General features: G+C 33.5%; 3 protein-coding genes and 1 long non-coding RNA gene across 7 annotated transcripts in view; 2 read left to right on the top strand and 2 right to left on the bottom strand.

Moving 5' to 3' along the window:
- Window positions 1–26198, bottom strand: part of LOC127859396 (membrane progestin receptor gamma-like) — a 418822-nt gene that overhangs the window by 190423 nt on the left and 202201 nt on the right. The gene's annotated exons all lie outside the window — the stretch shown is intronic.
- On the top strand, window positions 5505–7003 carry LOC127859406 (uncharacterized). Its single transcript, XR_008039358.1, has 2 exons — window positions 5505–6453; window positions 6876–7003. It is a non-coding gene; the product is annotated as an uncharacterized LOC127859406 (long non-coding RNA).
- LOC127859398 (putative nuclease HARBI1) lies at window positions 13248–16465 on the top strand. Of its 3 annotated transcripts, none has more exons than XM_052396769.1 (4): window positions 13248–13718; window positions 14294–14433; window positions 15565–15759; window positions 16108–16465. In XM_052396769.1, exons 1-4 carry the CDS (start codon window positions 13506–13508, stop codon window positions 16187–16189), a joined length of 630 nt encoding a protein of 209 aa, XP_052252729.1. In that variant the 5' UTR covers window positions 13248–13505; the 3' UTR covers window positions 16190–16465. The 3 variants fall into 3 exon arrangements, 1 of the variants encoding a protein (XP_052252729.1); XR_008039356.1 differs by lacking the exon at window positions 13248–13718 and adding an exon at window positions 13725–13898 and having other exon boundaries at window positions 16108–16462; XR_008039355.1 differs by lacking the exon at window positions 13248–13718 and adding an exon at window positions 13730–14050 and having other exon boundaries at window positions 16108–16458.
- LOC127859404 (uncharacterized) lies at window positions 16871–19753 on the bottom strand. 2 transcript variants are annotated; one of them, XM_052396776.1, is made up of 4 exons: window positions 19440–19753; window positions 18698–18764; window positions 17431–17520; window positions 16871–17205 (listed from the first exon to the last, which is right to left on the bottom strand). In XM_052396776.1, the coding sequence occupies exons 1-3, from the start codon at window positions 19598–19600 to the stop codon at window positions 17434–17436; spliced, it is 315 nt and encodes a 104-aa protein (XP_052252736.1). In that variant the 5' UTR covers window positions 19601–19753; the 3' UTR covers window positions 16871–17205; window positions 17431–17433. The 2 variants fall into 2 exon arrangements, with proteins under 2 accessions (XP_052252736.1, XP_052252735.1); XM_052396775.1 differs by having other exon boundaries at window positions 17440–17520.

Here is a 26198-nt window from a genome sequence, read left to right as displayed (position 1 = left end):
AAGAACATATGCATCTTAAAAAGAATTCATGTGCAATTGGTCGGCAGTTTAATTTGATAAGGAGTATTAAGTTACAAACTGAATGATATTGTTATGTTTATAGTTCGACAACAACTGCCTGAGATTTGTCAAATCAATCACAATGAATTCTACGTTGTGCATTCGTGTATTTAATATTTATATGAGCTAGAAAATTAATAGACCGTTGTGGTGGCATTTAAGGTCAAAACATAAATCGTGTTTTAATACCAATAATCAGATTTGCATAACTCGTGTGTACATACATACTATTAGAATTGTGATCTAATTGTGTCTGTATGTAGTAATATGTTGTGCATTCAAGACAAAATTATGACAAAAACAATGATAACAGCATAAACCTACTGCTACGTTTAAATGCTTCGTTGTTTTATGTGTTATATTTATTAGCATTTTGAATGTTTTATCATTGTTTAAATTTATCAAACAATTGAAACGGATTTATTTCTACGAAAAAGAGTAACCATGTATTTTAATATGAACATGCTTTGTTTTGATTGAATAAAATGCATTGTCATTCTATGACGAGTGGTTTGTATAAATGTGTCTCAAAGTAACATGTACAAACGTTTCGCATCAATAAGTTTGCCTGTATTCGTATAAAAATGAAATTATTCTCGGTTTGATAAATACGGTATAGTATGGTTTATTACGTGTTATTTAGAAGAGAGATTATGGTAATGGTTTAGCGCGAATAATGCACGGGTTTTGTGTGCATGTTTTAGCGCGAAAGTGCACGAGTTTTTCGTTTTGGGGTATATATGATTTACACATCTATTGAGTCGCCATTCGAGGGTGTATTTGACAGGCAAACGTTATGGAACAAGAAAACGAAAGGGTGATAAAGTAGTTTAGGCGTTCATTTGCGAAATACATAGTATTCGGAAGAAGATTTTCGATGAGAGGACTGATTCTCTGCTAGAAGCGGAATGGTGAGCTGGAACTTCGAACAAAGGTCAGACTTGTTGGTTCTGTTTATTGTCATAACACTGGCAACAACATTCCGATTGAAATTAACACAGGTTGTTTTCCTTGTTAACTTTTATGATAAGTATATTCAATAACATGCTCCATATCTTTATTTGTGCTGTTGTTTTTGTTTAGTTCAAACTATTCAGATACATCAATTGATTTGATTATTGGGTAAAAATGAAACTATTTAAGTCCAAAAAGAGGTCGCAAATGTAATGGTCTGGTAGGATTATATATAGGTAAGGCCACATAGTGTGTCACTCCAGGTTGTTTTGATAGCAGTGTTAGATCACTCTCCCTCATGTTTTTACGAACACCTTGCTTTATTTTTTATTGTTTTTAAGATATAACACCTTATATGGTAATACATGTGTTACAAGTTTGTGTATTAGTTCCAAACGTATAATTCAACAAACGATTAATAACAATTAACTGCCGTTTTCCTTATAATTCAGCACGATGGTTGTGTGCGATATATGACGTGGTATGATAATGAGCGGATGAAAATTTATGCGAACATATCTTTAAACTATTCAGGTTTTCCAATTGTGAATTAAGAATTTAACATCAAAAATCGATACATTACGGAAATATATATTCTATTCGTCTATGAAACAGCTATAGAGACTTGTCTTGTAAACTTTTTTCGAAACATGTTTGTGTTTTGCATATATTACATCTCGTTCGCTGGAAATTGAATAAACAGTTTATATGTTATTGTTGTATACAATTAAAAAAATTCTCTAAATTGAATTAAATATTAAGAGTTATTATATTTTTCATAATAATTTAAGACGTTAAGTTTTCCCTGCAAGGTTGGTGTCAATAATGGTGCATGCATATGTGCTAATCAATTTACGATATTTTGGATAAATTGTGGTATAAATTTGGTTTGAAAAGAGCGTTGACAATAAGACTGTTGTTTTAAACTTAGATGAAAGGCATTTATCGGTTTTGTTAAATTTAGTTTCGTCATAGATAAATGCATTTTTAAAGATTAGGTACTGTAATGATAACAAAAGTAGACCGGATTTATTTGCAATATAAGTCATTTTGTTTTCGTGATAGTTTTTGTTCTTGTTTGGTGGCCTGTTGGCTTGATGTGTAAAGACATTTTGCTTTTATGGTGTTTGGCCGTTTTTTGAATGCCAGTTTACATGTGTAATTTTCTTATCGTTTTGGTAAAAGCCAGTTGACCAGATGTGGATAAACCCAGTAAGCGCGTGTAGTTTGTTAACCAAACTTATTAGCTCATCTATTTTTTGAAAAAAAATTATGAGCTATTGTCATCACCTTGGCGTCGGCGTCGGCGTTGGCGTTGGCGTTGGCGTTGGCGTCGGCGTCCGGTTAAGTTTTGCGTTTAGGTCCACTTTTCTCAGAAAGTATCAATGCTATTGCATTCAAACTTGGTACACTTACTTACTATCATGAGGGGACTGGGCAGGCAAAGTTAGATAACTCTGGCGTGCATTTTGACAGAATTATGTGCCCTTTTTATACTTAAAAAATTGAAAATTTTGGTTAAGTTTTGCGTTTAGTTCCACTTTTCTCAGTAAGTATCAATGCTATTGCATTCAAACTTGGTACACTTACTTACTATCATGAGGGGACTGGGCAGGCAAATTTAGATAACTCTGGCATGCATTTTGACAGAATTATGTGCCCTTTTTATACTTAGAAAATTGACAATTTTGGTTAAGTTTTGTGTTTAGGTCCATTTTATTCCTTAAGCATTAAAGCTATTGCTTTCATACTTGCAACACTTACTAACTATCATAAGGGGACTGTGCAGGCAAAGTAATGTAACTCTGACTGGCATTTTGACAGAATTATGTGCCCTTTTTATACTTAGAAAATTAAAAATTTGATTAAGTTTTGTGTTTAGGTCCACTTTATTCCTACAGTATCAAAGCTATTGCTTTCATACTTGCAAGATTTATGAACTATCATAAGGGGACCGTGCAGGCAAAGTTATGTAACTCTGACTGGCATTTGAACGGAATTATGGGCCCTTTATACTTAGAAAATTGAAAATTTGGTTAAGATTTATGTTTTGGTCCACTTTACCCCTAAAGTATCATAGATATTGCTTTCATACTTGGAACACTCACAAACTATCATAAGGGTACAGTAAAAGGACAAGTTGCATAACTCTGGTTGTCATTGTTACGGAATTATGGCCCTTTTTTGACTTAGTAACTTTTAATATATAGTTAAATTTTGTGTTTCGATCCACTTTACTTCTTAAGTATCAAGGCTATTGCTTTCAAACTTCAAATACTTACATGCTATCATGAGGTTACTGTACCTGGCAACTTTAATTTTACTTTGACCTTTGAATGACCTTGACTCTCAAGGTCAAATTATTAAATTTTGCTAAAATTGCCATAACTTCTTTATTTATGATTAGATTTGATTGATACTTTGATGAAACTACTCTTACCTGACATACCAAATAGACTCCACCCAAACCATCCCCTGTGCCCTCCCCTCCCCCCCCTCCCCCCTCCCCCCCCCCTATTTTTTTTTTTTTTTTTTTTTTTTTTTAAGATCATCTCACAAATGACCACCAAACCCTCACACTATACCCCCACCCCACCCACCCCCCCCCCCCCACCCCACCCCCCCCACCCCACCCCCCCCCAATTTTTTTTTTTTTTTTTTTTTTTTTTTTAAGATCATCTCACAAATTACCACCACACCCTCACACTATACCCCCCCCCATTTTTTTTTTAAAAATGGTTATGTTTGAAATACCGTCCAACCATCGCACCCAAACCCCCCCCCCCCCTGATTTTTTTTTTTTTTTTTTTTTTTTTCTCGCTTTTTTGGAAGATAATGTAATAAATGTCCACAACCCCACACTATACACCCCTCTTCACTCCACTCCTCCCTCCTTTGTGATTGAAAATGAGAGTCCCTTCACCTTTAAAAAGAAAATAGATGAGCGGTCTGCACCCGCAAGGCGGTGCTCTTGTTAAAACGTGCGTTTACATTTACATTTTTGTTTTTATTTAATGTTAAGATTGTACTGTTCGAAGGATATTATATATATTGGAGAACATTAAATGTATGTTATTAAGGTCCAGATTGGCTTATGTAAATTAACCGGTTGGCTCGGGTTGTCCGTTGACAGTTTGTTGAAAGCAGATTTTTTCAGATGCGTATAAGCCAGTTTGCTTGCGTGTCAGTTCACTAAAATGTCTCAAAACACATGTTGAAATTGCATTTACACATGTTTGCGAAGTTTATTTTTTCAGAAGCCGGACAGTTCGAAGAATAAATAATGAAAAGTGTAACATTATAGTAAGAGGGAAGCTCGAAAGGTATAATTTGTTTTTGTTTTTTGTGTGTGTGTAATTATGTGTTAGAAAATAACTTGTTAAGATTAATAATGATGATTTTATTGATGATGATGTTATAAATGTTGATGATGATGCTAACGTTATTGATGAGGAGGAGGAATAGTTGACCGTATTTTGTGAATGGATAATACTACATTAACGAATTTTGAGTGAATGAATTTATTTTAGGTTTGATAAATACCGAATGATGTTGGTCTATACATATTATTTAGAAGAGAAAGAGACTATGGTTATGGTTTAGCACGTAAAAATGAATGAGTTTCTAGGTTTTGCGTTTAATTGAACAAAAACAAGTAAAGATTCAGCAACAGGGATTATTCTCAGATGGTACATGTATTCCTTTTAGAGTCACAGAAATTCAACTTTGCATCAATAGCGGTTTTCTTTGAGATTTGTTTGATGGGTAAAAATTCCAAAAATTGATGAGTTTTGCAGCCGACCAAGTACCTATAGCTTTGTATTTGTGTGTGTTAAGCATTTTGTTGTTTTCAAATTAGTAAATCAAAATTAATACAGTGTTCTAGTATATCAATTGAGCTTATGCTATTGCCATGGAATTTTGAGCCAGGGTTCGATCAGTAGCTGAAAGTATGTCTGTGTTGGTGAATTGAACCTAAAAACAAATGTCAAGTCGGTAGTTTTAATTTTAAGAGCAGAACATACGTATTGATTGTGAGAACATTAGTAAAATGTGTTTGGTATTTGTGCATGTCTCTTGTGGTCATTGGACCAAGTTGTTTAAGGTCAATTGGCCTGATTTCGAAAGCCACTTGGCTTGTATGGTCAGTTGACCGTTTTTAAAGCCAGTCTATATGATGTGTGAAAGCCTGTTGGCTTGTGTTGTCAGGTTACCGAACTTTCTTAGAACGAAAGTCTCATAGAATTAACAATATTTGCAAGTTTATTGTTTGCAATGCAGTAACTGGACAGTTCGAATAGTATATTAAGTATTGAAGAACATAAAGGTATGGTTTATGTAGTATGTTATTATTATTACTAGGAGTGTTATGATGTATTTTATTTGGGTGCATTTGGAGAATTGCAAAGCCGGTAGTTAAAAAAGAGCCTATTACATCAGATATATTAAAGAAATTTTATCACACTTTTGTTTCTGAGGGCGATTGTTCTTAAGAGACGTTACAATCTTTTTCTTATCTTATGCTGGTTTTTTAGGATAAGTGAAATTTTGTCTGTTAAAAGATCAGATGTTGTATTTTTAGATACGCATTGTGATATTAAAGTTGAAAAGTCAAAAACGGACATTTTAAGAGAGAGTAATACTGTTCTGATTGCAAAAACTAATACAGACACATCTGTGAAATTGTTTGAAAAGTATTTGTGTGTTGCAGATATTGCATGTTCATCTACTGATTATGTGTTTAGACCAGTTTATTTGTGTAATGTTAAACACTGTTTCAAATTGATTTCTAATAATAAGCATATAAGTTATTCTACTATAAATGATAGTTTTAAGAAGAAGTTAAGTCTATTGGGTTATGTTTCTTCTAAATATGAACTTCATTCTTTTCGTGCTGGTGGAGCATCTATAAGTGCCAATAATAAGACTGTGGATAGACTTTGGCAAAGACATGGTAGATGAAAAAGTGTTTCCACTAAGAACGGATATGTTAAAGATTCTTTGAAAGACAGATTATCGGTGTCGCTAAATTTAGATTTGTGAAAAGTCATTATTAATGTATGTGTAATTTGAAATGTATGATGTGTTGTTCGTAGCACATTTAAAGACACTATAATATATTATTATATAAATAATTTGGAAATGCTTTTGAGTATTATTAAGTTCTGTGTTTGTGTTGTGTGTATGTTCCTTGTGGTCATTGGACCAATTTGTTTACGGCCATTTGGCCTCATTTGGTAAGCCAGTTGGCTTGTATGGTCAGTTGACCGTTTTTAAAGCAAGTTGATCTGATGTGTGAAAGCCGGTTGGCTTTTGTGAGTTGACCTTATTTTCTTAAAAAGCATGTTCACATGGAATTAACAATCTTTGCAAGTTTATTTTTTGCAGTGCAGTAACTGGACAGTACGAATGGTATATTAAGTATTGGAGAACATAAAGGTATGGTTTATGTAGTATGTTATTATTATTAAAAGGATTATGATTATGATATTTTTTTATTTCCGTTTTAATTTTTTTTCATTAATTTTGTAAATATTGTTTTATTATATCTGTTTAATTTTCTTGTGCATTATTCGATTGGTCATTTGACCGTTTGTGAAGGCCAGAGTGTGCCTGATGTTGATTAGCCGTTTGGCTTGTGTGGTCATTTGACCGTTTGTGAAGGCCAGAGTGTGCCTGATGTTGATTAGCCAGTTGGCTTGTGTGGTCATTTGACCGTTTGTAAAGGCCAGAGTGTGCCTGATGTTGATAAGCCAGTTGGCTTGTGTGGTCAGTTGACCGTTGTTGAAGGCCATAGTGTGCCTATTTTGACTGAATTATTGTTATTGCTTTTACACATGTTTGCAATTGTATCTTTTCAGTTAAAACACAGTTCGAGAGGTATATAACGTGGTGGAGAATATTTGGGTATTCATTTTATGTTTCATATTATTTGTATTCTCTCTTTGTTTTATTCGAAAGTCCTGTCAAATACAAGCACTCACTCCTATTTTGTCTTTGGTTTATTATTTGTATGATAATGATAATGATGATGATATGGGTTATAAAGATGATGAGATTTTAATAGTATTTTGAGAATAGAGAATAATAAATTTACTCATAACTATGAGTAAATGAAATTATTCTCGGTTTGATAAATACGGTATAGTATGGTTTATTACGTGTTATTTAGAAGAGAGATTATGGTAATGGTTTAGCGCGAATAATGCACGGGTTTTGTGTGCATGTTTTAGCGCGAAAGTGCACGAGTTTTTCGTTTTGGGGTATATATGATTTACACATCTATTGAGTCGCCATTCGAGGGTGTATTTGACAGGCAAACGTTATGGAACAAGAAAACGAAAGGGTGATAACCCCGCCCGTCCGCCCTTAATGAGCAAATGTATGGTTAAATAATTGGTTAAATTGCTTTTATGTTTATAATTTTGCAATTATAATGTCTATATTTAGTATATTTTCAGTTCGGTTTTTAGTCCATGTGAGATGGGATCTTAACACAAACCGATTCCTTTACTGGGAAAGACGATGGGTGTATTTTCATTTAAGTCTGAAGCAGCTAAGTTTTTTTGATTATTTTGACTAATTTTTTTTTTTACTTAATATTGTGTTTGAATGAGGTTTTTTAAGTTATGGGTGTCATGTTTTTCGAGACTCTCACTTCCTGGAGATAGTACCTCCAGCATATTTATTGAAATATTGGTATGTTTAAATTTCAGTGTTATTATTTTTATACGCCCGTCTATGACGGGACGTATTATGGTATACCCCGCGTCCGTCTGTCCGTCCGTCCGTCTGTCCGTCCGTATGTCTGTTAATGTCGTACGCTACGTCAAATATCCTTTGACAGATTTTCTTCAAATTTTAACACAATCTTAATATTGATAAACCCTGATCCCCTTTCGTTTTTGACGGAATTCTGAATTGTCGTTCCAGAGTTATGGGACTTTGTTCGTCAAAATTTCGTGATTTCATTGAATGTCCTACTGTAGCTATATAAAAATGTTAAAGTTGTTATAACTTTGGTATGCTTGGACCTAGAGTCTTGAAACTTGACATGAAGGTTGGCCAGAACTAGTAAGTAACCACTGGACATTTCAAGGTCATTCATTTGAAGGTCAAGGTCACTGTGACCTTGAATGTAAAAATGTTAAAGTTGTTATAACTTTGGTATGCTTGGACCTAGAGTCTTGAAACTTGACATGAAGGTTGGCCAGAACTAGTAAGTAACCCCTGGACATTTCAAGGTCATTCATTTGAAGGTCAAGGTCACTGTGACCTTGAATGTAAAAATGTTAAAGTTCTTATTTCATGTTATAACTTTGGTATGCTTGTACCTAGAGTCTTCAAACTTGAAATAAAGATTGGCCAGTACTAGAAGATGACCACTGGTCATTTCAATGTCATTCATTTGAAGGTCAAGGTCACTGTGACCTTAAATGTTAAAATGTTAAAATTGTTATAACTTTGGTATGCTTGGACATAGAGTCTTCAAACTTGACATGAAGGTTTGCAAGCACACTTAGATGACCACTGGTCATTTCAAGGTCATTCATTCTAAGGTCAAGGTCACACAAGGTCACTGTGACCTTAAATGTTAAAATGTTAAAATTGTTATAACTTTGGTATGCTTGGACATAGAGTCTTCAAACTTGACATGAAGGTTTGCAAGCACACTTAGATGACCACTGGTCATTTCAAGGTCATTCATTCTAAGGTCAAGGTCACTGTGACCTTAAATGTTATTGTTGTTCATGTATCCTACCGTAGCTCAAATATCCCCCGATGGATTTTTTATACGCCCGTCTATGACGGGACGTATTATGGTATACCCCGCGTCCGTCTGTCCGTCCGTCCGTCCGTCCGTCCGTCCGTCTGTTAATGTCGTACGCTACGTCAAATATCCTTTGACAGATTTTCTTCAAATTTTAACACAATCTTAATATTGATAAACCCTGATCCCCTTTCGTTTTTGACGGAATTCTGAATTGTCGTTCCAGAGTTATGGGACTTTGTTCGTCAAAATTTCGTGATTTCATTGAATGTCCTACTGTAGCTCAAATATCCTTCGATGGATTTTTTTCAAATTTCAACACAATCTTAATATTGATAAACCCTGATCCCCTTTCGTTTTTGACGGAATTCTGAATTGTCGTTCCAGAGTTATGGGACTTTGTTCGTCAAAATTTCGTGATTTCCATGCTCATGTACTTATAAAATAAACCATGTATTCAAATACAAATAAACTGAAGTAAAAAAATGATTCAAAGGGTTATTTATTACCTTACTACTTCATTGGCGAACGACGGGCGTATCATGCGCTCATGGCGCAGCTTTTATTTGTTGTCTTTCGTAATGAACGTTTAATTTTAAAGACATTCTTATTGTACGATTACTTAATATTTTCATTTTGGTGTGACTGGTTAGATGTTGAAGTCGGTTTAATATAGCTGTTCGTCATATGCAATTATATATTTCTCGGAATACTTCTGATTTATCAACATTCTTTTTAGGTGCTTTATGGATTTTATGGTTTGAGTGATTTGTTTGTTTTTATGTTGATGTCCGGGGTGTGTGCGGGATGCTTTTGATGTTTGTTTTTTATGTTAATTTGCGCAATGAAATTGATAATGTTTTAATTACATTTTTTACTAAATAATACTTAATGTTTACAGTATAATAATAGCTGCTTATTTGTAGATTTCTCTAAAATTAGAGGTTTCGGGAGGTGATGAAGGCACCTAGACACCGGTCTCGAGCCATGGGTCCTCATACGTCCCCCTGCCATTAAAAGAAAAAATAAGAAAAAAAAAATGGCAGTAGGGTTGCGTATCCCGCTCGCGGTTTTATCTGAATCGTTTATTACTACTGATTATTGTATGGGGTGTACGTGAAGTCATGTACACTTCTCTTGATTGGTGGTGATAGATGAATCTTGCAGATATTAGCAGCTTCTTTGAACAAATTAATGTTTCACAATTGTTAATTTATAATATTTAAGCAAGTTAGCGTGATTGATGGGCATTGGGGGTGTCCTGTGTGCACTTTGGGCATCGGCCGGGATCAGTTTATTCAAACAGTAACTCTTTATTTGAGATATATACATGACGTCTAATTGTTATGAATAAATTTGCATTTTTTCACATGACACACATGTGCATGTGAAGAATTCATAATTACGTGCCCTACAGCATTTAAATAGTATCGGTTCAGTTCTTTATACACCTGAACAAAGATGTTACACCGTTTCCAGTCGTCTCGAGGCTCATCAATTGAGCGGCGCCGTTGAGGTCGATATCCATTGCACATACAACACATACGGGCGTCAGAAGAATTGTTTTTTGCATTTATATGTTGAAAGTCCTGTCAAATACAAGCACTCACTCCTATTTTGTCTTTGGTTTATTATTTGTATGATAATGATAATGATGATGATATGGGTTATAAAGATGATGAGATTTTAATAGTATTTTGAGAATAGAGAATAATAAATTTACTCATAACTATGAGTAACTATGTATTCGCCATGTGCAACCCGAATTCAAGCAAAATCGATTTAGCATGTCTAATGTACTTTTCTTGTATAACTGAGTAAGTGTAACTCAATGTCCAATGACATAACATTACAAAGCAAAAGAATGCAAAATGACTGCATTGTGTGCTATTGTCGTCACACGCAGTCAAGCATTTAAAGTTTAGGCTTTTCTAAACAGGATTAACTTTCGATCCCTTTTTCATATTGCAATGCAGTGTAAAAAGGTATCAAATGTATAGGGACTTATTAACATTAGCACTTTTTGTGCAACACCATCAACTTAGAAATAATAATATTGATCAATAAATAATTGACCTTAGGCATTAACTTTAAACCAGATTTATTTTTTGTCCGAGAAACACGGGCATAAAGATCGTTTTTTATTTCAGCTAAAAGGGGCGATTCGTAAAGTTACGCACACCATTTTTCATTTATTAAAGACTACGCTCTTTATTAAAATATTATTTATTTAAGGTTATGCCCTCTGTTTGCATACATATATAATCCATACAAAACACCTGCTTTGAAACATAAATATAATAAAATAGTTTTCTCAGAAACGAAATTCTTTTCAATATGATAAAAGTAGTTTTATTTCATAAAAACTTATTTTGTTAGCATGCATTGAATTATTTTTGTTCGACATAGGCTTTATTCATTGTTTGAAGATTTGTTATAGTTAAAAGAGACTTTACAATTTACGCCAATAGAAAGGTTCTACAATTAGAAGTAAAATCAATATCATCAAAATTACAAGTATACACATAAAAATGTAAGGAAGGTAAATCAAAATAAAAAAAGCTCCACCAATGCCCACGCATCTTTATACATGTCTGGTAAAGGTATTGTTTGTTTAACTTCAAAGGCTGATTTACAACTCTTTCGTAGACTATAAATTATCGGGGTTACCATTTTACTGTTAAAAAAATCATATATAAAAACGTTTCATTCAAATGTAAAATTGTTCTTTTTCAAATGATTTTCAACTCAATATCAAAGTATATAATCAAAATTCAAATTGCATTCAATATTTTTTAATCGCAGATGATATGCTTTAAAAAAAATTACAATTCTGTCATAGTACAAAAATATTTGACAAGTTTTTCTGTTTCTGTCCCACAAAATGTACATTTGTCTGTCAAACATATTTTCATTTAAATTATCAATTTATGTGTAGCTACAATATTGTGATTAAGTCTTATTTGGAACAATCGACTTAATTTTAGGGAGATTATACGATTTTGTCAAATATTGATGAATTTATATAAATGTGTAAAAAAAAATATTATACATATATTTCAATATAAATAAAAATAAAAGCTAAGAAGCACATGTGTCGAAAAATGCGAAATAAGCCAGATATTTAATTCTGGATTCAAAAATGTATGTACAGTCGAATTCGCCAGCATGTATGGCATGCATGTACGATTTGAATCTTAATTCTGTTTTACGGTTCATTTTAAATTCCTGCAACGATATCTATTCATACAAAACACGAACACTAACCCTGATCCTAATAAAAAGACGAATGCTTCGGTTATTATAGAAATATCTTCGTCACAATCGGCTCGGGCAATAATTTATCTTTGCTGTTTTTTATGAATTTCGTCATCAATGTGTAATTTTTCTTGCCTATTTTGTGTTCTTGTAACATATTTTATCAATATGTTACAATTTAACAAATATAAAAAATCGTATAATCTCCCATTTAGATTTTTTTTAAACTCTATATACATGTATATGTGCTCAATTGTTGTTCATGATGTCTTTAACAAGTGTTATTATTTAGTTAAACCAGCTTTGAGCATAAAACCAATATATCTTGAAGGTTGCAGTCTCTTCTGAATGCTTCTAACGGGGGTTCGGGAAATACGTTTTTCATATGATCGGAAGTGTGGAGTGTTGGCAGGTGTTTCCGTAGGATATTGCCGACATTTGGTAGCGCTCTGGAGAAAGTGATAACGAGCGGTACCCTGGGAGTACTTTTTGAAGACACTTTTGTACGCAGCAGATCTTCTCGCTTCTTGCTATCAACTTTCTTCAGTTCTGTCTCGACGAATCGGCCATTGTATCCACTTTTCTGTAGTTGCTCTTTTATCTCATCTCTGTGTTTTTTGTAGTCTGTCTCTTCCGAACAATTCTTTTCAGCCACACACCTAAGCCGTACGGAATGGCCTTCTTCGTAGACTCGGTATGCGACAAGTCCTTGTGCAGCTGTATTCGTGGATGGATTTTATTGGCAAACGCATGGAATGTCTTATTGTATATAAATATATATATATATATATATATATATATATATATATATATATATATATATATATATATATATATATATATATTATATGTGTGTGTGTGTGTGTGTGTAAGGCAGATGCCTTTAAGTGAACATTTACATGAATGTTCACATTATGAACCAAAATTTAAAATATTTCCATTTTATAAGCTATTTTCAAACAATATTTCAGCTAGGTTAGCCAAAGAACAACATTTACTACATTTAAACCCCAATTAAATTTCATTTGAATATTTATTGACGTTATGACGTAATAATTGATATGACGTTATCTCCATGACATGTTGACGTTGTAATATATTGTATTATGCCCTGATGAGCTGTGTGAAACGCGTTGGCTATATCAATATAAATATATTTAAGATCCCAGACACGTGTTTTTACTTTTATTATATAATATTCACAATCAGGGCCCCGTTTCATCAACGATCGCATCGCAACTTTAATGCCAAAATATCGCACATTTCTTATCGCATCGCAATTTGCGTTTCATCAAATATCGCATCGCCGATTTGAGTTGCGATATTCGCACATCGCCAATAATGAGGCTATTTTGCGTTTCATCAAAAATCGCACATCGCAAGAGCACCTGTTTTTTGCGATATTTTGCTTAAAACATGCGATCACACAAACCCAGTCGCAGACGGTAAAAAAAAATTCAATATGGCCGACGTGTTGTTTTTTTTTATGGAAAATAACGCGAGAAGGACAGAGCGGGAGTTCCGGCCCCGTCTGGAGATAGGCGGGGTTCGCGATATCGACTTTGTGAATCGGTATCGGGTAAACAGAACCACCGCACAGGAGCTAGTGGAGCTTCTGGGGCAGGATCTTGCCAGATCCGAACGTGGCGGAAAAACAATTTCGCCAGAGACCAAGGTAACATTAATGCAATCGACATGAATTTGCTAATTTGTTACTGTATATTTGCTGGGAGAAATTGACACACTAAGTACGGGGATTACGATCGTTATCAAGTACAGCAGAGTGCTGTTTTCTTACATCCGGTCTTAATTTGTTCTCATATCAACAGGTCAACACGGATACTAAAATGACATTGTATGATAATATAACCGTTGGATAAGCAGGCATAAATAGGCAAATCGAACAACGATTGAGTTGTAATTAGACTCATTCAAATTATGGATTAATTCAAGGCTTTGTTAACCAACAATATGAAATAAATACAATCTAGGTCACGTACATGTACAGTAAGTTTGAACTGGTATTTTTAGTAGTTTGTATTAATTTATTAGTTGTTCACACATTTTTCATCATCATAATTGTTTTCCTTTTTTCTGATATTTTCAACTGCAGAGTGGAGTCAGTGGAGTAAAGCTACTAGGGCCAACATGATCGTTTTTTTTGTTTGTTATTGGTCTTTTGATTGTAAATGATATTTCAAGTACTGTGACCAAATTTTATTTATGAATGTTTTAACATTGTTGCTGCAGATCCTCGTCAGCCTAAGATTTCTTGCGAAAGGGGCATTCTATTCGGAACTAGCCGACACCCATGGCATCAGTCGCTCGAGCGTGTCCAGAACTGTGCATAACTTTGTTGAGTCTGTCAACAACAACCTGGACAATATTAGGTACATACTTTAACTGTAAGATAGATTTGATATAATATTATTGTACTTACAGTTACAAACAGACAATCTTAAGTCTACGGTTTTTCTTTTTTTATCTGTCACACTTTAGTGTCCATATTCATTGTCAGACTTTTACCTTATTTTTTATTTTTTTTATAGCAGCTCATAAACCAAGGTCAAGATCAGCAACTGCAGCACAATTTTTATTCTTATAAGTTATCTTTAATTTATTTTTAATAATGCTATGATCTTAACTGTCTAAATATTATAATTGTATATCACATGCCATAGTTCTTTCGTTTTTAACATGTTAAAATAATCACGTTTATTGTATTCAGGTTAATTAATTTATTTATTTATTATAATTGATCTCAACTCAAGGACGATACTGTTTGTTTATATAATGTAAATTTCATGTAATGTTCAATTGTATATTTGTTATATGTTTGTTGTTATATTATGTCGGTCAATAGTGATACATCGCTAATGTTATACTTGTTATGTACAAACCGACTTGAAATAAAATTTGTATTGTATTGTATTGTTACAAATAGACAATCCATTTTTACTTATTGATGTTAAACACGGGCTTGGCACAGACAATTCTTAAAGTTAATAGTCTGCAACAGTAGAAAAATGTAGCTTTCTTAGAAATCCTATATATGAAAACGCAACTCCAGACTCCAAAAGCTTTACCAAATTGCTCATATAACGACTGGTATGTGGAGGTGGCAATGAACAATTTTACTGCAATATTTCACATTTTATATCTCCATTTTGTTATATATTTATCAGCTGATGAGTATTAATTGAAATGTTGAAATTAAATGGTGGCCTTGTAGTTGACAATTCTTACTATGTTTTTTTTTTTTAAATCAATATCATAATCATGACCATTTTATGATACAAGTATGATGCAAGTGAATACAAATGTAAATACATTACTATAAAATATAAAAGATATTTTTTTTCTCAAATACAGCGCTTTCTCAGAGGTGTATTTCTATATATTGGTATATTGGGTTATGTTATTGTTTTTGTTAAAAAAGTAAAATTAATGGTAAAATGGTTATTATTTTATACACATCACAGCTTAAACATATTCTTATATATATAATTTTTCTAAAACAGGTTTCCAATCGACAGAGAAGATGTTGTAAAAGAGAAGAGGGCATTTTACAACAAATGTAGACTTCCGAATCTTGTTGGAGCAGTGGATGGGACCTTAATCCCAATCACTACTCCAACTGTAGATGAGGAAGTCTACGTTTGTCGAAAAGGTTACCACGCCATCAACTGCCAGGCGATTGTAAACACAAGCTTGAAGTATGTATACACTCTTTAATTAATGTAGCAACTCAGTTTTTATTAAACTAATAGATTATATTTTGTTGTGAAATGCATTACCATTTTAAAGTACAAATATCTTAAATCCCTTCACCTATTTTCTTTTTAGTTTGACATATTACAAAATGTTCTAGTGCTACAACCATTACTTCATTATGATTATCAAGTTTGAGTTAATTTCATTTATATCCTGAACTCAGGGGTAATTTGCCAAAATTGCTTTCCACTGATTCATGTAGCTCTTATTAGTTATTACTCCGGCTAATTTTTCGTTCCAAAACTTACCCTTTAAAAGTGGGCCATTAATTGAGAAATAATGCATTTCAGGTTCATTAGTGTTGTGGCGAAATGGCCGGGCTCTACCCATGATGGAGCGGTATTTGAAAATTCAAGAATTAAGGTAAAATAAATAATTCTTCATGTATCAAATTTTAGTTACCATAATTAAAAGTGTTGTTAATAATTTAAAAGGATGAAAATACCAAAACTTGTAAGAAAGTTGTGACCTATGATACTCTCACTCATGTCTGAGTATCAATGGCTCACCATTGCTAAAGGTGTGCAAGCAGTCAAATGCTTACAGAGGAAAACTGCCCAATGGATCTGACCGCAGTGATAGGACATTGTTGTTAAAAATGAAGTAAAATCCAACCAACAGAACCAAAAATACATAAATACTACAACTATAATTAAATGATACTGTTTTTAAATTGCAGTACTGAAAACGATTTGTATATTTATTTTTAAGCTCCACTGGCCAGAGGCCAGGGGGGGCTAATGTCATGGTCCTGTGTCCGTCGGGCGTGCATGATTTTAACATTTTCTTTAAACATCTTCTCCTAAACTACAAAACCAATTGTGATAAAATTTATCGCAAATGTTCCTGGGGTTAACCTCTTTCAAATTTGTTCAAATTATGTCCCTGGGGTCAAATTTGACCCCGCCCCGGGGGTCATTTATTGAACATATGCTTATATAAAGCCTATTTTGTGCGAAATTTAAAAATCGTCTTGTCCATAACAATTTGGGCCTAGTGCTACCACATTTGGTATGTAGTGCTATTCACTTTTTTTATGGAGCTATTTAGTTCCAATGTTTACATTTATTAATTTAAAGCATTTAATGACAAACTTCAGTAGTTGCATAAATCTGTGAATAGGTCCCTTTAAACAAGGTAGAAATAACAGCAAAATGTATATCATGGGGTGTTATTTTTTTAAACATAATTAACACACATTTTATAGACTAGTTTTGTCTATGGCCCCCGCTTTTAAAAATTTGTGGGATCCAACAAGTTGTCCAGGAAAGCTTTGCCAGCTGTTAATTTTAGTGTTGAACTTATGTCCCGCAGTATTTCATTTCGCTTTACACTCTCCTCTAGCATTTGCCGAGATATGTCAATCATTTCCTGATGACAATCACAATCTGCAAGTGGGATTAAATAAATCTGATATATTAAACTATGTGATGAATCATTAATTAATTTCTTTGTCTTTTACAAAACTGTTATTTTAAGTGACTATCAGTGTTTATTGAAGGAGGTTAAATATGATTATCTCCAAGTATGCTTCATGTCAGTCACCTTTCATAACAAAAATGTTTGAAATCAATCAATTAATGATGGTAAGCATTGTGAGAAATTTGATCAACCCTTCATACTTGTCTTCCTGTTGCTGTTGCTGGCAGGGATGCTGGCAGTGCTTTTGGAGCTTGTTTGAATGGGAACAGGCTCACTTGGAACTAAAACATGAATTCGAACATTAAGGGTAATGTAAAAAATAAAAGACGTTACCAGTGTGTGTGTATGTGTGTGTGTTGGGTGGGGGGGGGGGGTAAATTTTTAAATGTCACCGAAAATGTGTATCAAATATCCGTACTGGTCTAAAATTATATGTAGCAAAAACAAATTTTCTAAAGACTTCTACTTTTTGTTGTAACACTACAAAAACATACGAAACTAAGGGGTATTTGAATGTCTATGCATGGACAGAATTTATTCTCTTATTTTGAACTTTCATAAAAATTATCAATAACGACAAAATCAACTATATTCCCTGTAAATTGATATTTAAAATTTACAATTATTATTTTGATTTTGCACATGTTTTAAATGGTTTGGCTAAAACAACAATATTATTTGGGATTTGTTTGCGCATGAATTTAGTGAGCGCCTCCTTTTCCAATACGCAGTATTGACCATGTACATGTCGCACATGGCGTATCAATATCGAAGTAGTCCCACGCTCAATTTCATTGTGCGCCTCGTTGAAGCAAATCGCTTCATTGAAAAATAAAGCCTAGTCACATGAATACTATAGCCAATCAGAATAATGTTAAATAGTGAAACCAATGGCAATTGTTATTATTTTATTATGAAGACTCAGTCAACAGTCAATTAAATTTGAAGGATGACCTTAACCTTTCACCACTCAAAATGTGCAGCTCCATGAGATACACATGCATGCCAAATATCAAGTTGCAATCTTCAATATTGCAAAAATTATGGCCAACGTTAACGGACAGACAGACGGACGGACTGACAGTTCAACCGCTATATGCCACCCTACCGGGGGCATGAAAACCTATAATCATGGAGTAGGAAACCGAATATTTACACCTTGCTATTCATAATACATTTTAATTGTATAAATAAACAAATAAGTAATTGTACAAATAAATAAGTAAGATGATAACTTTTGTTTCTATCTGTAAAGTGATTTTTATTATTGACTCTTAAATTTTATGTTATTCATGTTATATGCTTCTGACATGGGCCTGTTTAGTATAGTTGTAAGTGATTCATAATTTGTTATTGGCTTTACGGCAAAGTTTAAGTACAGCTAAGTTATTCATTTATAAAACTTATTACTACCATCATGGATTCTTCTTCCTATACAAACATATAAGGTATATTTACCTTCCAATCACACCACTTTTTCATTGAATCTTCTACGTTCCTCTCGTTCCCCCCTACGGAATTTATTCTGCAAAAGTTTCAAATTAAACAAATGAATACATCTCAATATGTTCTTTCATTTTTTACCAAAAATAGTGGTAGGAGTGAGGGAGAGTACTTGGAAGTCTATATAAGTACAGTAGACATGGTCAATTTATTTTGTTATATTTAATATATAATTCATACAATATATCAGACTATTTCAAGCCAACACTATCAAAAGGTAAACAGTTGTTACTCCCCATGGACGTCACTCCCCATGAACATGCAGTTTGTTAAGATTACAGATTAGATTACAAGGTATGATCACATCTTTCCATGGGCACTTGCACTTTGATGTTAAAACAATTAATACGTTTTTATTCATTAACACTTCATTAAAAGATCAATTCCATTTTTCAGGGTAATTATAGATCAACTAAACTTAGGAGGAGGACAAATTTTCATTAGTGTGAATATACCCTATCACAATGTCAAGGAATATCAATGCTGAAAAGTAAACAATTTCAAAACCTTTCTTTCTGTGCATGGCAGTCACGCTGCATTTGAACTTCGTGATTTTAGATTATTAGGATAATCATTACACACAACCTGTGTAACGTTAATGTGTCCATACCAATTTAATTATGTTTCAAGATGGTCCTCCATTTAATGTAAAAAGAACAAGAAAATTATGACCATGTCAATGTAAATTTTAACTCACGATTGGACGATGTCCGACCATGCACGGTCTTTGTCTTTCTTTGATAATGTGCCGGACAATTTGCCCCACAACACTTCATAATTTTGTTGGACGCCCTCGAGCAGTTCCTCGAGTTCTCTTGGCTGCCAAGAGGCGCTCCTATTCTCTACGAGATCTGCCATTGTTGTTGTTTGATCGTCTGTCAAATATGACAGGTGGCGCGAGATTCAGCAGGTGCCCGTTTTTTACGTCATTTTGATAGTAGACTGTGAGCGATTATCGCTCATAGCACTAAACTACCGGCAAACTACCGGCAAGAATCTGCGATATGTTTGATGAAAACGCTTTTTAAAAAATATCGCAATCGCAGGTAAAGATCAGCAATCGGCGATCGGCGATAATATCGCATCGCAAATTTTGATGAAACGGGGCCCTGGATGATTGCATTTTACTTATATAACTATATATATATATATATATATAACTATATATATATATATATATATATATATATATATACATATATATATAGATATATAAATATATATATATATATATATAGATATATATATATATATATATCTATATATAGTATATATATCTATATATATATATATATATATACATATATATATATATATCTATATATATATATATATAATATATATATATACATGAACTTGACAATCCATTCGCTCGGAAATATAATGAGTTTATTAAGCCTGCCGTACCGAAGTAGCTATGTGTCGAATTTATCCAGCCGCGTACACGCCTAATGTACACAGTTGTCTCTTCACAATTTGCCTGTGTATTGTTTTTGCTGTGCAATACATTCAAGTACCACAAAAGGGTAGTTCCGTGCAGTAAACAATTTAGTGTATATATGTGAAAAAAACACTATCATGCCAAAGGGCGTCTGTAAAAAACTATGGAGCGAAATAATTCAGCGGCAAATAACTTGTAGATTTGCAACGAAAAGGTAGTTTCGTGCAGTAAACAATTTGGTGTATAGATGTGATAAATACACTATCATACCGAACGGCGTCTGTTAGAAACCATGGAGCGAAAAAATCCAGCCGCGGGAACTCATTTAGTACACAGTTGTATTTTCTTAATTAACTTGCAGATTTGCGTTGTGCACCGACAACGCAAATGCCCCAATGAGTGCCTTTCAGTATAGCTAATAATTGGGTGTATGAATGTGATAACAACTTTATTTTTTATTAAATCTGTATAATACCTGGTCATATTCGGCACAGTCATTGGCGTCGCACTGGATTGCGGCGACTAGTATGTAATGCGTTGTTTTTTTCGCTTATGGGAGGAGAAGTTATTTTACGGATCAATGTATATATTTTTGTTTTAAGAATATCTTGCATAAAGGTGATTTTTTTGTTGAAATAAGTGTAAAAAGTACTGCATTTGTGCCTATAACATTTATTTCAACATTTATTGCCAATAATGCAAAGCTAATTGTTTTAATTAATAACTGATCATAGGGGAAAGATCACAGGGACTGGGCAAATAAGCGAAACTTTCTGGTTTTGTATAAAAACAAAACATAATCAAAATATATTTATTTTGTGGTTTTTCTAACAATAGCGCAGACTTTTGCTGTTCGAGTTTTGGTTAACGCGTATTTTCTTCAATTTTACAAGACGACAGCGATTACACGGTTTATTGCCTTATTGATAACCGTTACACTACAGTCACTTATTAAGGCAGTAGGTGCCTAGTGAGATCGGGAATAGTTGGTCGATATCGCCGTATTCGGAAAGCGTTTCGGCTATAAGCGATATCTACGGTAAAGTCCGGAAATTATACTAAATACACGAAATGAATTTGTATTTTTTTATTTAAGAGTTAAATTTGCTTATCCCTTTAAGATTAAAGATTTATACAATACAAATATAATTTAAATTAATTCGTTTCATAAAATATTTGTGTTCAAGACGTCACGGTTGATGACCTTTTCTTAGCAAAATGAAAGTGCGAAATAAAAGCGAGCTATTTGCAAAGTCGAAAAAGAAGCAAACACCGATCGAAAACGTTGTGTTCGATAACAATTATTCATTTACCGATCTCTGCGATGGTGATTTGTGTGAAAATGACTCACGTAAAAGCTATTCTCATTTGCTAAATGGCGTGAAAAGAGTAAGCAGAAGTGGGTGGGGGTGATGGAAGAAGATTAATTTACTCGTTGACCTGGAGGTTTTGCTTAACAAATTACAGTATGGTCAGTTTTGTAATCTGTGTCCCATTCCTTTGACAATTTATAACATTGTTGGCGAACTACAAAATGGCCTCAGTGGTTATTTGTACGTTGTTTGTGAAAACCCTGACTGTAGAACCCAAAGTCAACCGTGTTGCTTATGGAAAGCAGCACCATCTCAAGATCAGGGGAATGCCATGCTTTGACGTAAATACCAAGCTTGGAACAGGTATGCATGTCTTCATTTTTCAACCTGCCATTTCTATCAATGTTTAATCATTGTACAATTGCCATTGATCTTTGGACTTCTTACACATTTCCAAACCCCTTTAAATTCCAAGTGCCATTCCCAGTGAATATTTGTTTATCGTTTAAAGTAAACATTCCGGAGTCCATCATATTCAGTTTTCAAATTTAGTTTTGTATTTGTGTTGTTAATTCCAATTGATTGCTCATTCATGTTATTTAATAATGTACTGATGATACGAATGGATTCTATGAAAATACGTTGTGACGTCATTATTAAGTAACTACGGCCTTATTTCGTTTTCATGTTCTTATCATTTGTTATTCTCTTTTCAGCAATTAAAGTCAGTTTGGGCAGGCCGGTGTAGGTAAATAACTTCCTAACCACTCTAAACATAACGCTTATTGCAAATAGAAATCTTAAGAAGATGGAGGCTCGTGCTGGGGAGACCATCAAGAAAATCTCAACTGAGTCGTCTAACAAGGCTGCCATTGATGCTTATGAGAAAGAAATGGAGTAAGTGTAAAAACTAACTTTTAATACAATGTTATTGACTATCCTGGTGCCAAATTTTAGTATTTGTTCACATCAACTGTCTTCTTATTTCCTATTCCAGATGAACATGAAACATATTAATAATAATTGTTTTATTAAAGGCACTGTGTTCATAGTTTGGTAAAATTACATTTTTTAAAGATTTTTGGTTAGAACCAAAGGGCAGACACATTATTAAAAATATTTGTGATTGTTATTATAAATATTAAAAGCTATTCCAAATATTACAGTTGTTTTAAATAAATGTATTACATTTAGTAATTAATCTTATGAAGGAGCATAAGTATATTAAAATTCTGAGATATTCATATAAATGGTGAATTCTTTTCACAAGCGATAATTTGAGTTCAACGACTTGTCAATATGTAATGTGCTTGTTGTGCTGAAAATTGATTTTTCTCATAAGGCCACAGCCACAACAAATTGATGATTTGTTCTACGGATTTTTGCTTCCCAAAAATGGAGCGAGTGATTTTTTTTCTTTCTTTTGTTAAATCACAGGCGAGCGAAAAGCGAAAAAAATACATCTATTGTCTATGTAAATTGATATATTTTGCCAAATAAATTCATGATGTCTGTAAAATACCAGTACAAGATAATTTAGAAGTAATAATTGAGTTTAAGCCCTTATCAAATGTTTGTAAAAATAAATAAAAAAGTCTCTAATAGCTGTTCTGCTTATTCACACCAGGTAATGTGTTCTGCTTACTCTCACCAGGTAGTAATTACTTAAATTTAACATGGTACATGTAGTTTTCATTATCAAAGTTACATAATAAGCTCAGTGTTTGTTAAGCGTGGTTAAATAACATGGCATAATAAATAATACAATAAATATCAAGCATACGCAGTGATTTTTCTTCGCGTCATATTTTACAGCCTGTGCCTTTTTGATCGGGGATAACGTGCGATAAGCCATGAAATTGGGAATATTTAATAATTATTATTATGATTATAGATAACAGTATACCAATTGTTAATAAGTGCATGTTTAACTGCTTTCTAAAATGTATATTATAAAGTACTAGGGCATTAAACTGCTGTATGACAAACTCAATAAACCAATTTAGTTTATTTGAAAACTTTGACTTATGTTTTGGAAATTTTGGCGAGACTATTAAAAGAAAAACGTTACTTTTTGGAAAACAGCTTTTTTACAATTATTTTCAATTTGGACACAGCCTATAAGAAACTGTAATTTGGGGCAAAAAACACTGGCTCGAAAAATCTCGAATGTGTGTTAGTTCTAAATATCATAGGTTATGGTATCATACATTACTTCTGTTATTTTAGCACTATTAAATTAGAAATGAGAAGTTTAAGTTTTGTAAAGTAAAAGATAACATAACTTTCTAATGAAAGAAAAATAAGAAATGGGTACTTTAAGTTTTGTATTTTAATATTAAACAAGAAACCGTCGAGGGTTTTTTGTCACAATATTGCACTATATATTCAGATTAAAGGAAACGTCTTGAGGGGTATAACTTTGGACAAAATAATACGATGGATGGTTTAGCAACTTAAAAATGTCAAAGGGCCATAACTCTCTAAATAAATCATCTAACCAAAACCCAAAAAATAACATGCGCATCTCCTCAAGGTAGTGAAGCTTCCCATAAAGCTTCATTGAATTCCAGTCAGTAGTTGGGGAGGAATAGCCCGGACAAGAATTGCACTATATGTACAGTTTATAGAAAATTTCAGAGAGCCATAACTCTGTGAAAAATCATCCGACCATAATCAGCTGATAATATGCACATTTCCTGTTGGTAGTGAAGCTTCCCACAAAGTTCCATTGAATTACCGTAATAAGTTGCTGAGAAATAGCTCGGACAAGAATTGCACTATATGTACAATGGATAATTTAAAAGGGCCATAACTCTGTGAAAAATCATCCGACCAGAACCGGCTGATAAGATTCCCATAAAGTTTAATTGAATTCCGGTCATTAATTGCTGAGAAATAGCACGGACAAAGATTGTGCACGGACGGACGGTCGCACGCACGGACGGACGAAGCGGCGACTCTATGCAGCCCCCAAAAATGTTGGGGGAGCATAAAAAAATTAATCAAATGCCAGTAAAGTTGTTTAGGTCCAGAAAGTTTCTTCACTTTCTTACTTATGTTAAATGTTATGTTTTAGGGGCATAATGTACACCTTGCCAACAACAGTTTGAACTAGTAGATAGGTGGCTCGTACAATTTATATTATACTCGACATTTATGTCCAGTTCAACGGTGACGCTCCTTTGCATGTTAATTTTTATTATTTTGAATTAATAAATACCAACAAGTTTATTGCAGATTTTGCCAATCGAACGCATAACGGCGACATTTCACATCCTGATGTAGATGCGGTTGAAATTATAAAATAACTCAAATCATCTGTGATGCAATGACTAATTGCCCCGGTGGAAAATTAACATTTCCATGTGTGTCTTTTGCCGACATGACAAGACAGACGAACGCTGCCATTTGTTTTAACCATAAACCAATCTAATAACGCAAAGCGTTATAACACTCTATGTCGTAAAATACGTAGGCTAAATAAAACTAAATCATTTAATAAATACGTGCGGAGCAAATGTTTTTGCTGCGGGCGCAAAATTAAAATGTTTTTATTTAGTTTTAAGATTTTTAGGTGCGGCGAATCCATCGATTCATCAATTTGTTGTGGCCTAACCAACGATCATATAAGGCATCAGAATGAAACTTAAAGGGGAATTATAAAATTCATGAAATAAGCATTGTGTGAATTTAATTTTGTATTTCAGTTCGAGGTACAGTAATGCCTGATATTACTCAGATTGCTGCTGTGTATTTGAAGACGGGTTTTAAGTTCTCGACATATGTGAAGACAACAGTGCTAATTTCTTCCGAAGCTCAGAAAGTAATTGGCATCTCTGTTGATGATCATGGCATAATGCGTGTAAATGGTGGAAGTGTTGATAGTGTATCAATTAAAACTTCTCTAAACGATTGTATGATGTGGCTTGCAAAGTTTCCCAGAGCCATTTTTGTTGCTCATAATGGGCGCAGGTTTTATTTTTCGGTTTTGGTTAGTGCATTGCTGAACACACACTGTTTTGAAACGTTTTGTAATTGTGTAAGCAGTTTTGTTGACTCTTTACATGTTTTCAAAAATCGTATCCTGGACAGTCACACAAACAGGAAGATTTAGTGAACGTGTTCCCCAGGCAACCTGCAACGCCCACAGTGCTCCTGATGATGTTGAAGCACTGGGATCTTTGCTTAAAACATGTAAAATTACTGACGATATGGCCCACGTCTTTACTGTTACTGCAATCCATAATTCAGTTTTTTTAAATCATGAAAAGCCTTAAAGGCAAAGAACATTAGATTGTAAGACGTGCTGTTGCATAGAGGAACTCTAAAGCGACCAACAGCTGAAAACATTGCGGTATATGGACTGGCCTTGTATCATTTGAAAGTCATATTTTCTAGTTCCGGAGAGGATTACTTTGGGGATACTTTCATTGCTAAAAACAATGAGTGACTACCAAAAGTCACAAACGCAAAAAAATATTTTATCTGAAGTGGTCCCTAAAATCAGTCATTTTTCAGTGACGAAAAGTGACGGAACGAGATAATATGGCTTTCAAATGGCACGCGGCCAGTCAAAATCACGCAATGGCTTTATACTGATACTAAATTATGTACATTTAGTTGTCATCAATCTGGCTGTTTTCATTCAAATATAAGTTGTATATTATTGTGCTACATGTTTAAAGAAACATGATAACTT

This window comes from Dreissena polymorpha, chromosome 15 (assembly GCF_020536995.1).
Source record: "Dreissena polymorpha isolate Duluth1 chromosome 15, UMN_Dpol_1.0, whole genome shotgun sequence".
Taxonomy (NCBI): domain Eukaryota; kingdom Metazoa; phylum Mollusca; class Bivalvia; order Myida; family Dreissenidae; genus Dreissena; species Dreissena polymorpha.
The sequence above is the reverse complement of the archived record's forward strand: the minus strand, read 5'-3'. Positions and strand labels throughout refer to the sequence as shown.